General features: G+C 32.1%; 1 protein-coding gene across 3 annotated transcripts in view; it reads left to right on the top strand.

Moving 5' to 3' along the window:
• Positions 1-15549, top strand: part of LOC148625723 (lysosomal cobalamin transporter ABCD4-like) — a 22856-nt gene extending 7307 nt beyond the window's left edge. For 2 of the 3 annotated variants that reach the window (XM_088569441.1, XM_088569442.1), the window contains exons 7-17: positions 227-372; positions 1568-1689; positions 2031-2122; positions 2859-2948; positions 5186-5331; positions 6865-6975; positions 7433-7524; positions 8883-8919; positions 9810-9909; positions 10342-10418; positions 10890-15549. In XM_088569441.1, coding sequence (XP_088425567.1) covers positions 227-372; positions 1568-1689; positions 2031-2122; positions 2859-2948; positions 5186-5331; positions 6865-6975; positions 7433-7524; positions 8883-8919; positions 9810-9909; positions 10342-10418; positions 10890-11095 — 1219 coding nt within the window. In that variant the 3' untranslated portion in view covers positions 11096-15549. The remainder of the gene's footprint in view (positions 1-226; positions 373-1567; positions 1690-2030; positions 2123-2858; positions 2949-5185; positions 5332-6864; positions 6976-7432; positions 7525-8882; positions 8920-9809; positions 9910-10341; positions 10419-10889) is intronic. The other variant, XM_088569443.1, reaches the window with a different exon arrangement.

Genomic DNA, 15549 nt, shown 5'->3' with positions numbered 1-15549 from the left:
ATTTTTATGTAATATGTGAATGGTGTACAGGGTTATGGTTCACAGAGTTTTGTAATGCTTGTCAGTGTTCCTGAAAGTCACACAGCAAAATGTTGGTTTTTTGGTAGTACCATTTGTACAATAACATTGCTACTGCACACCAATTTTTTCGTAGGTACTTTTAGAATTAGAACAACTCTTTTTTAATATCTAGGCAATTAGTATAATGCATTATTAATGATTTTAGGTTTAAACATATGCAGGTGAGAATGTATGCAGAGTCAGCAGCATTTTATAAGTCTGGATATATAGAAGAAAGGAAAACCAATAATCATTTCCTGAAATTACTCAAAACTTCACAGAAACTTGTTCTGTGGGAATATCCATTAAACTGTAAGTCTTCTTAAATCAAACTAAGATGTAGTTCATATTTGTATCCCCACTCAGTAAGTTGGTTGTGTACCACAGAATCACGTTGTCTGCCAGTTTTGTCCAAAATTTTTGTCAAAAAATTCTTGTCTCCCACTGGACAGGGACGTTTCAAATTTGGCATGCATCTTTTAATGTAGATAGGGCATGCATTGTAAACAATGCATGTCTGATATCAACTTCCTGTATGAGTGGGAATATAACAAGTACAACTTAATGATTTTTGTACCATTAGGTTTTATACTGCAGTCTAAAAAAAAGATAGGAATTAATTTTTGGGTTATTGCCTGAACCACTTAGGACATAAAAAAGCAGTTGTATGGATTCATAAATTTCAATGCTTTTGGGTTCTATACGGTTTGTAAGTCTCGTCATGAAATTAATTGGTTTTGTGAATGGGTCTTAACTACCATTCAAATGCATAGAGATTTGTCATTTTCAGAGCATGGGTTCAGTATATAAAAGCAAAAAACATATTTTTGTGTTGAAATAGCAATAAAAATGATAAATATCTATTTCCACATGATAAAATTGTTAAGAAAGGGTGAAAAATAGAAGATTTTGCATTGTAATACAGCGTTTTGAGATGCCGGAAGTAAACATCAGAAATTCTTGTTAGGAAAATGAAAATGGAATGAGACTTACAGACCCTATTTTAGAATTGGTCTATGTTGAGGTCATATAGTTCAAAATTAAACAACTTCTTATAACATCACTTGGAGTTCTTTGTTTTTTTGGGTTTTTTTTAATCGAACTGTTTTTAGATTTTGGGTCCCATTTTCAAATTGGTTCTCAGAAAGGTCCAAAGGGTCCAAATTTAAAATTAATTTCATATCAGCATTAATTGAATTCTTGGAATTCTTTGATATGCTGAATATGGCTATATGTTTAGATTTTGGATAATATCCAATTTCAGTTTTTAAAGTTCTTTGACCACATTCATTCTGTGACAGAAACCTACCAGGAGGATTTGTGCCAGGGGGTTAAATATGATACATTATCATTTGGGTGGTTCAAATTTCTACATGATATTTTAATCCTAGGATCAATATTGCATGGAGTCAAAATGTCGCATGACACCAGTAAACTTTGTTCAGCATATAATTATAGCTTTCATGATATAAAGGCCAATATTTAATGAATTTGTTTTTTTTTTCAGTTTTTATTAACCTGTCCGACTATTTTGGAAGTATACTGAGTTATCTCCTCCTTGCCATTCCAATATTTAGCGGATCTTTTGATAGTTTGTCATCAGCTGATCTTTCTGCTAAAATTAGCAGTGTAAGTAACTATTATTATGTAAAGGGCTACATATTGCATGAGTTATTGATTTTTTTTGTGTCATTATGATTTATAATATGAATTTGTTTCCTTGTGTAGCGCTAGTAGAATTTTATGACAATGCTCCAACTGAAATTTAGATAAAACAATGTGACTTGTATTTAACAAAAGGAATTTTTTTCTACTAAGTACTTGGTACTGGTAGCTCTTTTTCCTGACAAATGGAAATCCATAATACAATAATTGTTCAACTATGTAAAACTTTTTTAACAGCCGTGGTCTGTTCCAAAGAATTTTAGGATTCTATTTTTTATGAGTTGTTCAACATATTTCTTTTGCAGACATCCTTTGTTATAATGTATTTGATCAACTGTTTCACCAAGTTGATAGATTTAGCCACCAATGTTGCTAGAATGGCTGGAAATGCACACAGGTAAAGTTTTCAGTAGTTTAAGGATGGTCACTACTCATGTTCAGCCATTTTTGTCAGATTTTTAGACATCCACTTTCATAACATTAATATGTCTTACCTAGTGACCCCCATTTTATTTTCATAATTTCATCAAACATACCATAAAATGTTATTTTAGAGGTTTCTATGAAATCCTTGTTATTTTTTCAGGTTTTTTTTTTTTTTCAGATAAGACCTGTGAAGACAAAATCTATGGGAAAATGAAGGGAAATCTTTTTCCGCCAAAATTTTAAATGTTTTTTATCCCAAAAATGAGTACTCTGACCATCAATCTCTCTATAACGTTCTAGAAGAAAGATCTAAACAGATTTCACAGTCCTATGAAATCCTTGTTATTCTTAAACTGAGCAGGACACATCCTTAAGTATTGGTGTGAAGGTGAAATCTTGTCTTGTTTTCATTTTGTTAACAAGTTGTACAGGGAAAAAATAACATTGCTGTTTGTTTATCTTACTCTGTTGAGCCCTTATGTCCCTAGCACCCTTGTGAACACTCTCAATTTAACATTAAAATGTGAAATTAAATTGACCAACCTTTGCACATTGTTATTCCTTATCATAGGTCAAAGGTCAAGGTCACAGAATTAAAATTTTAACTGATATCTCAAGAACCGTGTAGGACAAAGATGATGAATTTAATTTTCAAGTTTTTTTTTCTTTAAAATGATATATACATGTATAGAGGATTATGTTTTCAGGATAGGGGAAATAATTGAAGAATTAGGGAGAATAAAAGCTGAAAAAGAGACATCCTACCATTTTATTACAGATGAACCAATCACAAGAGAGTAAGCATTATTGTATATATCTCATATATTCTGAACAGGAGGTATTTTATGATTTTGAGTCTGTGTCTGTGTCATATTTTTTAATGCTAAACAATGTAAGTGATTTGTGATCTTAGTTGATTGTTGCCGACTTCAGTTCTCATTACACAAAAATTATTGTATATACTAGTGAAAGGAAATTGTACAGAAATATTTCAGATTTGATTCTGACTGGACTTGTTGAATTTTTCAGTTATTTATTTTCTTATCTCCTTTGTTCATACCAAAATCTTTTGCACAGATGTAGTTCTTATTTGGACAAAAGAATTTTCTCAGCAGAATTTTACATTTCTGGTAAACAATATAAGAATAATTACCTCTTTTTACATCCAAGGATTCTTTTTTTGTGTAGCAGAAATTACTGAGTTATAACAATAAGTCTGACTTTTTGTTAGAATTTTAAGCATTCTCTGTCACCATGTGGTTATGGATGATCATAACCCATGTTTTACTTTTTGTGGATCCAGTAAGCTTTGATAATTGTGTAACCTTGCTGTAGCTTATGTGTAAAAATTTGTTACTTAGGTTGATATATATATGTAGAAATTAGTCTAAGGAAGGTGACACAGCCATTTTTTAAATACCTCTAAACTGCATAACATGAAAGGTAATGAGGTATAAGATTGAATTAACAAAGAATCATGTAATGATTTTTTTTTCTTGTTCACATGTGTAAAAATGATATTCTGTCAGTTTTCTTTCAAACTTAGCTCATTTAGATAACCAATGCTAGATAGTACTAATATTAGTTTGTAGTTCTTTCTCCAATGCTAGTAAAACTAACTGAAGTCAGATTCAAAAGCTCCATCTAGTTTTTCTCCTGCAAACATAAATTCGGGTGTCTTCAGGAATAACCCTATATGTCTGTCTGTCCATTTGTATGTTTGCATATCTTGTTAGCACAACTCCTCAGTAGCTGCTCATATTAATTTTGACAAAAAGACTTAAGGAAGACTTGGCAACAATGTAGATGTGCCCAAAGGAGATTTTTGTTCAAAGCCTACAGAGGGAGATATTCCAACTTCATGGTTTTACATGTTGAAAACTTTTTCACCAAAGTATCCTTAAATAGCTTCATTTGTGTTGATTCTACTTGATGGAATGTTTAGTTAACAAATGTAGATATTCATGAAGAAAGATACATTGTAATCATTGTCCAATGCCTGCAAAGGGAGCTAATTCTCACTAACCACTTCCAGGTCAAATGGCCAGCCCCCTATGTAGTACCAAAAACACACTGAACCTAGACATATGCATTGTAAGTGCATTATTTGTGTGTATTATGATTAAAAGTAGTCAAAATAAAGCTGAGAATGTGTACTTTAAAATCATATGTGTAATTAACTACAAAAGTGTATGAATATTGTTTACATGTGTGAGTAATTTGCCTCCATGCTGTCAATTAGCAGAACAGGTAAAAATATGGATTTTCAGTACTATTTATTCAAGTAAATTTTGTGAAGAATTTCTACAATCATCGTACCATTAGCATAATGATTTTGGAAGCCTTATTTTTCAAGCTTCGCAACAGTATGCAACTTTAAGATGTCATTTGTCCTGGGAATTCACAGTGAGACTTTGAAAATTACTTTTTTAACATGTAAAGTAATGAAAACGTTAGAAGTGGTTAGTGAGACCTAAGAGCCTACTAGTTACAACTTCTCCTAAACTGTTAAATTTTGTAGGAAAATTGCGAATCAAGTAAAGAAGAAATTAATTATCAGATTCAAATCCTTACTCAACTCAAACTTCATTAATTTAAGATTAGAGAAAAAAACTTGAGGATTTGAACAAAACCTAAATTAGAGAAATATTATGAAACCCAGGCCTGATCACTGCAAGGGAGAATACCGTATTATGTAGTTATCCATCTTCTGGGTTAAACATAATTTTAGTCCTTTTGAAGTTGGGGTATTCTTTTTCTGAGCTTGCTTACAGTATTTCTAGTTTAAAAGTAACACAATTTTAACACCGGGTTAAATGTGTTTTGAACCTGTATATACCATACAGCTGTCAAAACCGACCGAATTCTACAGTCCCAAAGGGGTTCAGTATAGAGAAGTTTTACTGTATTAATATACTTATTTGATGTAACACTAGGCTAAGGTTAGTGTATAGTTAAGCCATTAGCTAGATGTCTCTTTTGCCAACTGTAGTCACTGCTTTGCATGAATACCTCTCCTTCCCACACTTTTCAGGAGAAATTCCTATCATTTAGACACCCTTGTTGTTGACAGTGAAGATAGTAATCAGATTGATATAAGCCAGAGAAGTAGGCAGAAGGCATTAACTGTGGATAACCTGACATATGGTCCTCCACACAGCAGGGATATTCTCTGTCGAAGTAAGTATCTGATATATATATATATTAGACTGTCCTCTCAGTATAGATATGTGTTGAAGTAAGTACCTGACGTATGGCCTCCACAGAGCAAAGATCTGTTGAAGTAAGTATTCTGACATAACTATATGACCGTCCTCTCAGTATAGATTCATGTACTTTGTGTTGAAGTAAGTACTTGACGTATGGCTTCCACAGAGCAGAGATCTGTCTAGGTATGTATCTGACATGTTTATATGACCATTCTCTCAGTATAGATATTTTGTGTTGAAGTAAGTACTTGACGTATGGCCTCCACAGAGCAGAGATCTGTCTAAGTAAGTCTCTGACACATGACCGTCCTTGCTTTATGGATATTATCTGATGAAGTATGTCATCAGTGTTGACCTTGAAAATTCTAAATCGAGAAATCTCCATCTCAACATTTTCTTGAAGCGGAGGTTTTGTTTTCTTGACATGTTTTATGCTTAGCAACATACCTTATTTGTACTTAATACAGATTTCACTGCAACAATATTTCTTACCATTTTAAACTGAAAATTCAAGTAAAACTGAAAAGTTTTCTGAATGTGACTAAATCTCTCGTTTTGACACTGACAAATAAGTGGTAGATTGTTTGATTTTTTATTTAATTTTTTTGGAAATATTGAGAGGCTTCTACCAAAATCAGGAGACTTAACATCTATGAGTAAGTATATAACATATGGTCCTCACAACAGAAGTATTCTCTTCAGAAGTAAGTGTCTCACTTATTTACCTAATCTTGGCAGGCATATTTTCTCTCTAAGTAAGTACTTGAGGTATGGCCCTCCTAACAGCAGTGATATTATCTCTTTAAATATATCTTTTATATTTCTCAGCAAGGATATTCTAAATTGAAGTAAATACCTAACATAAGTCTTCCTCATAGCAGGGATATTCTCTGTCAAAGGAGGTCCCTCATGTATCGCCTTTTTCAAAGCAGGGATATTCTCTGTCATAGAAAATCCATCATGTATAGCCCTCAATGCAGAGATATTCTCAGTCAAAGGAAGTCACTAATGTATAGCCTTCTTCTAAGCAGAGATATTCTGTCAAAGAAAGTCCCTCATGTATAGCCTTCTTCAAAGCATAGATATTCTCTATCAAAGGAGGTTCCTCATGTATAGCCTTCTTCATAGACAGAAGTAAGAATTTGATGCGTGCACTTCTTTCTTATTGAAGAGATATTCTTTGTACCTAACATACGAACCCCTTCATAAAAAGTATTGTCTTATTTTAGAACTTAACTATTTTTTTTTTAAATTAAAAATGAAATCATTATTCAAAAAGAAGCTTTGATGATAGAAGAAAATGGTGTTTTTCCTAAAAAAGTTTCATACATTATATTTGCTAGTTATGAATATATTATAAGAAATTTGATCCTTGATTTAGTCATAAGTTGACTTTTCTTTCATACTTGGAAATTTATATTGAAGTCAGTTTTTTTTTTCTAAGTCGTCAATGCATTATGAATGAACTTTCTCTATTAACCACTATTTGATGTTTTTTTAACAGATTTGAAGTTCAATGTGGAAATGAACACCAATGTTCTAATAACAGGAGACAGTGGTTGTGGTAAAAGTTCATTACTCAGAGTTCTTGCTGACCTTTGGCCTTCTGTTACAGGTAGAAGTTTGATAATTACATGTTAATTAAAATCTGATAAAATTCTGGTATTTAAAGTTATAAACATGTACATTTATCCTGCTCTAATACAAATACAATGTAATAGGGTTTGAATACAGCTTTTCGTCTGTATTTTGTAATTATTCTGTATTGCTATGTAATGATGGGGTCCCGGAACATTCTGTTTACAATGTATGTTGTTGAATTTTGTTTTATATTTGTTTCAGATCTTTTTGAAATTTATTTTAAGTGCTAATTTTGGCAAAATACTATAAAGAGTAATACATGTACATGTGCTCATGCTGGAAACTGAACAGTGCATCAATGCCAAAATAGCGGAGGCACAATCAGAAAAATCAGAATCCAGATTTTTAAATGAACTGGTAATACTATGAACAAGCTCACAAAGAAATTACAGGTGTGCACATATTTGACGTATATGATTTTTTGATTTCAGGTAAAGTTAAGTTCCATATTCCTGACAGACCACACAGTATGCTATTTCTTCCTCAGAAGCCATACTTTACTGATGGTTCACTCAGACAGCAGGTAATTTATCATTGTGTTATTCTGTGTGCATTTAAATTTTGGATTCAATCTGATTAAAAATCTACCTAAAATTAGGCTGTTTTACTTTTTTCAACAATATCTTTTCTGTTTTGTTATCATATAAGTACAGTACTGGTAGTTATACGCCAAATTAGATTTCATTGCAAACAACGTGCTTAAAACATTGAAGTTTGTGGTTTACAAGTACATGTGTCTGTGAATGTTAAGCATACAATAGTTAACAAGAATGGGAAAAATTTCATATGGAATATTTTTTTCTGAATGTTCCAATATTCCATGTGAAAAGTTCATAATTCTATTAAGTGAAATGCATTTTTAATAGGACTTACCAGTGCACAACCTCTATGTATAGTAAATGAGTTAGGGCTATATTATAAATCACATTGTCTGTCTGTCTGTCAGTTCATTTATCCATCTGTTAAACTTTTCTGCAACGGATTTCTCAGCTTCTATTGGAGAGCATGCTTAGATTTTGTATACTGCTTTTGCATGATGACTTGTACTGTGTCTCCCGTTTCCAGGTTCCTCATTTATCCACTTTCTGTTTACAGTCTAACTTAATTATGTATCCCCCACTTTGATGGAAAGACATTGTTTTTGTCCTTCTGTCTGTCTGTCACACCTTTTAAGTTCAGCACCTCAGAAACAACTGCACCAAATTTCATGAAACTTTGTAGGTAGTTAGGACATGATATTTAATTGTGTATATTACCAGGAATTCTAATATGGCATCTTCATATTGTCAAACAGTATATGTTGGTACAACCCCACCTTTAGCACCTGCGCACTCTCTTTTCTTTTGCTGTCGCTTTGAGACAAAACACTCATTTAAAAACGTTTACGCAATGATTGAATGGCTGAGAGGTTATCTAATTTAAATCAATTATATAAATACACATACGATGACATAAATATACAAATTTAACCAACTTTATATTCTCATTTCACCTCCCTTTCACTTGGTGTTAAACAATTGAATATAAATGCCATACCCATGTTAAAATGAGTACAAATCTACCCACTCCACGAATTAGTTCTTAATTAATGATCCACTGAATTTGAGTAATAACCCTTTGAACTTTGGAAAAAGGGGAGACATGTGTTTTTACAATTTGACAGGAATGGTTAAGTGGAGGCATTCTTAACACAACATAGCATGCAATATCTTATTGTAGTTTAGTCACATAAAGTAAACTCCGTTTTGTAGTTTTGACAAGTAGCACCACAATGCCACAGATATTTAATTAATAAATAAGTTAGCTTAGAGAATGAAAGGATCTCAGTATTGAAGTAAGTTTTGATGATGTGTAGATAATTGATCTTCAATTTTTTTAAAGGTTATTTTTCCATTAGAAGACATAGAACCATCATTTGGTGAGTATTTTTTTGCATATATGTTGATAATATTACAAAGAAAAATCTTTTATGTACTACATATAAATAGTTGAAAAGAACTTTTTTCATTATTACTAAGTCATTATATCTGGCCATGTCATGTCAAACATCTTGACAAGTACCCAACAGTGTAAGGTGACTGAGGTCTTATTGATTTACTTAACTTCATTCATTTAATCCTATGGTATAACCACAGTGGCTTTCCATCTCTTGCTGTTTTTTTTCTATAGTCGGTCTCTCCTCATTTTGTTTCCGTTATTTGCAGATGGAGCTAGATCTCTCTACTTTCCTCCAATGATAATTTATAGATAACTTGTAGTGTTTTGGTGGATGCAGCTGTTCACCTCCATGTTTCTGATTCATATACTAGTAGTTCACAATGCTAATTTTATTGAATGTACTGATTACATTTCTTTTGGGTCCAGTGGATATTATATTATGATATTTATTATATTCAGTAGTTGACTAACTTACTTACTTAATAGTCTTCTTTGTGCATGTCTTTATATAAGGTAGAGATCAGTTGCTGCCAAATGTGTCCATCCTTTGCCTTCTTTTCTACTTTTTTCCATGTTATTCCCACCTCTTTCAACTCTCCTACCATTCTTCTCCCTTTTTCTGTAGGTCTTTCCGGCTTGCATTTCCCTGCAGGAGTCCATCTGACAGAAACATTAGCTGGGCATACTTTGTTCATATTCATGAAGTGTCCTATCCACTTCAGTCTCCGCTGATTTCTAATTGAATGCTCTCTTGTGATGTTTTGCTTCATAGGCCTTTATTAGAAATATTTTTTGGCCAATAAATTTTGCAGATTTTCCTAAGGCAGGTGTTATGGAAAATGACTAAGATGTGGTAAAATTTTGTTTCAGTATCATCAGGTGATGAGAAAATACAGGAGTACATAGACTATGTAGGACTGAACAATATTATAGATAGAATTGGTATTGATACAGAAACTGAATGGAATTGGTAAGCATGTCTGTTATGCTTTTAATTTTAGACCAGGGCTGTCTATAGGTTTTGACAAAAGGGGAAAGGGTAGTGGATTTTGAAGGGCATTCCCCTCCCATATGTTAATTTATTTTTAGTCTAGTATTGCTACCTTTCATGAGAAAAGATTCGTTAATGCATTGTACAGAACCTCTCACCACTTGGACTACTGGTAATAATAACATTTCCTCTCAGTTGACAACATGTTCTCGTTAGTGAATGTATGACTCCCACGTTTAAAAAAATGTTCTGGTGAAACCTTCCAATAACATTTGTAAAACAATGGACATTCATCTTCATTGAAACCAATATTGAAAAGTTTTGTTTTGTACATGTGCATTTCTCTAACTCCATGTTCATTTTAAGAAGTACAGCTTTGTTGCTTAAATATTGCATGGAATATCTTAACAGGTATGATGAGCTATCACCTGGTGAAATGCAAAGGCTGTCATTTGTCAGATTGTTCTATCATCAGCCTAAACTGGCAGGTAAATATTTTGGGTTTTTTTTCCTATTGCAAGCAAGCAAACTTAAAACAATGGAGGTAATTTGAGAATGATATAAAGTAGAATGATGTGACAGACAGCTTCAGGAGAACAATGGCCACGTTTTCTGTACATATAGTATCAGTACAATAGTGTAAAGGTGTCTTAACAAGGTTTTTTTTTATGACAGAACTTTAAGGGGTGGATCCATAGATTTTTAAAAAGGGGTTCCAGACTATTATTTGCTTATTTTTGCCCAAAGTTTGCATGAAATTAACAAAATTTTACAACAAAGAGAGGGTTCCAAACACACACACCCCCCCACTTGGATCTGCCGTTTACTTTAATTAATCTTTTTTTTTTTTTATTTCATCTTAAATAAGTTGAAAAAGGGACTTTATTCTGTTTATTATTTTCTTCCATCCATTCAGTTGTAAAGTTTTTTAATTTTTTTCTATTTACTTTAATTTTCAGCTTTAGATGAAGCCACAAGTCAGATAGGATTAGAGGCAGAGAAAAAGATGTATCTAAAATGTGAAGAACTTGGTATTACATTGATAAGTGTGGGACATAGAGACAGTCTGAGACAGTTCCATCATGTAGAATTACATTTAGATGGTAGAGGAGGTTGGACGTTACAACCAATCACAGAAAATGTTTACTCACAGAGTCAGGCTTAGTCGAAGTGTCTGGTCAAATTCTGGATATTATATTTATCATTCCATAAATCAAGCTTCCATTTCCATTAAGAGTATTTAGACATCTTTTTTGATATATGCATAGTTTTTGTGTTTTTTTTAAGTTTTTGTGTTTTTGTTTTTTGTTGTTTTTTTTTGTGTGTTTGTTTGATATGTATATCTTGGTGCATACAATATTGTCTGCAGCTATGTTTGTGATTGATTTTGATGAAGTGCTTACATTAGTATGTTATCAATCAGCCAAGCCAGAAGTGATCTTTTCGGGAATGTTACTTTCTGCCTGTGTTGTAAGTCATACTTATTGGTTTTGCCATTGTTATTACAGTATTGTGTTTTTTTGTTTTTTTTTTATAAAACTTAAAACAAATTTGTAATTGGTGTCTTTTTATGTTCACTTGTTTCAATTAGTTGTCCAATAAGCACATCAGTATTGCAATGTTTTTTTTTTCTGAGAAGTAGATGGATAGTTTTGAAGTAGTTGTTCAAATTAACTTTTCTTACAATTTTCAAAATATTTGTTGTATCATTATTGAACATGGATATCACTGTGAAAGTACTTTAATTTGTGGATTCTTGATTTTGTGGTTTTGAAGTTTTCAGTATACATATCAATGGGAATCTACTGTTCGTTGGGAACCAAATTTCGTGGTTTGACCTACCCACAAAAACCAAGAAAATTGGTAGCCCACGAACAATAGTACTTTCACAGTATTTGCTTTGAAGGACTTGATACTATTTTTTTTTCTTCATTTTGTGTTTTTTTTTATAATCACAAAGAATATGATAATCAAAGATTGGTTTTGTCTTTTGTTTATTTGTTATTTAAACTATCTTGTGAAGTTTTATATGATACCATTTATATACTCTCATAAGAAGCAAGAATAAATAATAATGTCTGCCACATTAGGAAATTTTGTCATGATGAGAAACAATGTTGCTTTTTTTGAAATCTACTTATTTCCAGTACATGTACTTTTATGGTTAATATATACTTGTTATATTCATTGGAGATTCAGTTGTATTCATTGGGGATTCAGTTGTATTCATTGGGGATTCAGTTATATTTATTGGGGATTCAATTGTATTCATTGGGATTCAGTTGTATTCATTGGGGATTCAGTTGTATTCATTGGGGATTATTCAGTGTTTGTTGTTTTCATTAGAAATTATTCATTATCAGTTGTTTTCATTGGGAATACCATATAGTGTATAATTTTTGAAGGGTGCTTATTTTGGTGAATTTTAGTGGTCTGTTTTAAAAACACCAAAATTTATTCTGCAAAATATTCACTTAAGGCTTCAGTACTATGTACACCAATTAGCGTCCGCTAAAATAAAAAAAAAAAAAAAAAAAAAAAAACACAAAATTTTTTCACATACCATTTTGCCATGAAAATGCAAAGTTTTACTCCCACCAAAATAAACCACCATATGGTATTCGTTTAGAATTAGTCATTATAAGTTGTTTTCGTTTTCGAATTATTCAGTATTATTTGTGTTTATTGTAAACTATTTCACTTGAAATGAAAGTTAACTATTAATTTTGTCTTTTATATGTGTAAGTTGCGAAATAAACTTTCCTTTCTTTTATGATGGTGCTACTGTATCAATTTCATGTGCTGTTTGATATTTGTTACATACAATGTGTTTTTAAGATGAGGGGGTTTGCAGCCTCAACTACCCTTTCATGTCATGCACTACTGCCCCACTTATAGATTCTGTTAGTATCAGATATTAGGAGTTAAACAACAATTATTTGTGGCAGAGCCCAGCCTTTGGGATACTTGATTGAAGAATAATGGGTGCCAAGTTTTTATTTAAAACATAGGATTTTTTTGTTTATACAGTTACAACTACAGGCCAAATGAGCTATTGCCATCAATTGGCGTCTGTCGTCGTTGTCCGTTGTCGTTAACAATATACAAAACTCTTCTCCTCTGAAACTACTTGACTAATTAGAACCAAACTTGGTATGAATGTTCCTAGGGGTATACTGCAGAGAACTGATGTGGGGATTTTTGATTCGTCGTAAAAAATGGCCACTGTTACTAAAAATAGAACATAGGGGTCAGACTGTAGTTTTTCACATATATCTCCTACACCGTTAGGTTTAGCTCAATTCTGACTAGGTAAAAGTGTTCAGCATGATGGGATTGATCTTTGATCAAATTTTGGTTTTAATCTGTTAAGCCATGTTGGAGTTATTGCCCTTTTTCAACGATTTTTGCTATTTTTAATGTTATTCCTTTCAAAAATCTTCTCCTCTGATACTACTTGACCAATTGAAATCTAACTTGGTATGAATGTTCCTTGGGGTACACTGCATAGAACTGGTGTGGGGATTTCTGATTCGTCGAAAAACATGGCCACCGTTACTGAAAATAGAACATAGGGGTCAGACAGTAGTTTTTCACATATATCTCCAAAGCTTAGGTTTATCCAAATTCTTTCAATAGCAATAGCTGAAATTGTCCATATTGTTAGGACTACAAGTCTTCAGACTCCTTGTAATTGCCTTTGAAAGGGAAAAAATGACTTTTTTTTTTAATAGTTTAAAGTCAATATCTTGAAACTATGATAGATTAAAAGAAACTTTCAATTGTTGCACAAATCTTGTGATAAGTCCAACCAAAGTCTTCTTGAGTCAAAATTGCTGGACAACTTCTTGTTAAATGTTTTGCCTTTGAAAGGCAAAATTCAACAAGATGAGCGGTTCAGACTTCTGGGAGCCTCTTGTTTCAACAAAAGCCTCTTTGTTGAGAATATAGTGCTCGTCGAGTTCTACATTATAGTTAGTTTGGTAATAATAGAAAATAGGAAATTCTTGTAACTGTTTGCGTTATATTGATGTACCCAGAACTATCAACCTGAAGATAATCAGTCTTTGGTTTTGAATGCTTTACATTACAAAAATTTTGATACTGATATTTAAAAAAAAAAATTACCAGAAATAAGTTTCACAATTCATGGCAATCGTATACTACTTGATATCATCTTGATTATATGTATTTATGTGTAAGTATTTTTAAGAATCAGGCAAAATGGGAAAAATCAGAAACATGCATGTCAAAAACCCACCAATCTGACAACGTAATATCACTCAAGGATACTTTCTCTATTTGAAAAGGCCATTATTTGATCACTGGCTTTGCTCAGAATTTTTTCAATAGAATCTTAGAAAAATGAGGTTTTTGACAGAGTTATCTGCCCGTGAAATGTTGATTTTCAGTGCATTTCAATGAAATTGTAACTCAATGGTCCAGCATGATATGGAAAATCCTGTCTGTTTTCCTTGATTCTGATGGTGCAAATAGTCAAATTACACTATCAAAATGATGGGTATTTTCATAACATGTTTCACCCACTTACTGATTCTTGCAGACTGACACTTAAAATTTAAACTTGATATAATACAAAGTTTTTACCACTGCACACTCAATAGAAAAAAAAACTTGTACATAAGCTATTAAGAAATCCAAATGTGCTGAGTAAAATACTCTTAGACTGTTTTCCATGTCTGGTCTTTGTCCCTGGGTTACATTCTTTTGATTACCGCTATAACCTCGGTTCCCTTGATTACTCTTCCATGTCTGGTCTTTGTCTCTGGATTACATTCTTTTGATTACTGCTATAACCTTGGTTCCCTTGATTACAGTTATTTCTATTTGTTTTGATAATGACACCGTGTGCTAATATTTTTTTTTGTGTATGTCCCAATTACATGTAGTATGTTTTCATTTTTTATTGGTTACATGTACATATAGTTGTTATTAAAATTTTTTTTTTTTTTTTTAATTTAATTTCTGAAGTTGGAATTAATGTAATTATATATATTTGTACTTCAAATCACTGCCAGAATGAATTTTATTTAATACCGTCTTATTTGTTCCACCTTTATAATCAAGCCAGTGTGTATGCAGGACTTTTTTTTTGTAACTTTATCTAACTTTTTTACAACATTTTGAATTTTGTTATTGGATAACACTTGAATACTAGTGCAAATATTGTTCATTGGGAATTCATGCGAACTTCATATAAAACACTAACATGAAAGTCAGGAGACAAGAAGGCAGGATTCATATGAATTCCACAGGACTCTCTCACAAATTTTATTTGCACAGTTTAGATGCAAATCGTGTTAAAAGTCATTTGTAATAATTTTGTGTGTAAAATTGTGATTTTCACCCAAATTGAGGAAATAAATTTGTGACAGATTTCATGTGAAAATCAAATAAATTCCATGTCAAGCTGATTCACATGACTTTTACATAAACGATATTTGCCTGTTCAGTAGTTAACTTAATTTGTATGATATTTATATAATGCAGGTAGTGTCATGTCATGGAATACTACTATAAATTCTTATGAAATGAGGGATTATTGTCTTGTTTGATATTGAAAGTATGAATTATGCAATAAAATATTTTTTTCCGTGC

The sequence above is a fragment of the Perna viridis genome, chromosome 2, assembly GCF_037379345.1.
Source record: "Perna viridis isolate PV_CMFRI_1.1 ecotype Kerala chromosome 2, ASM3737934v1, whole genome shotgun sequence".
Classification (NCBI taxonomy): domain Eukaryota; kingdom Metazoa; phylum Mollusca; class Bivalvia; order Mytilida; family Mytilidae; genus Perna; species Perna viridis.
This window is presented reverse-complemented; position numbering and strand designations above follow the sequence as displayed.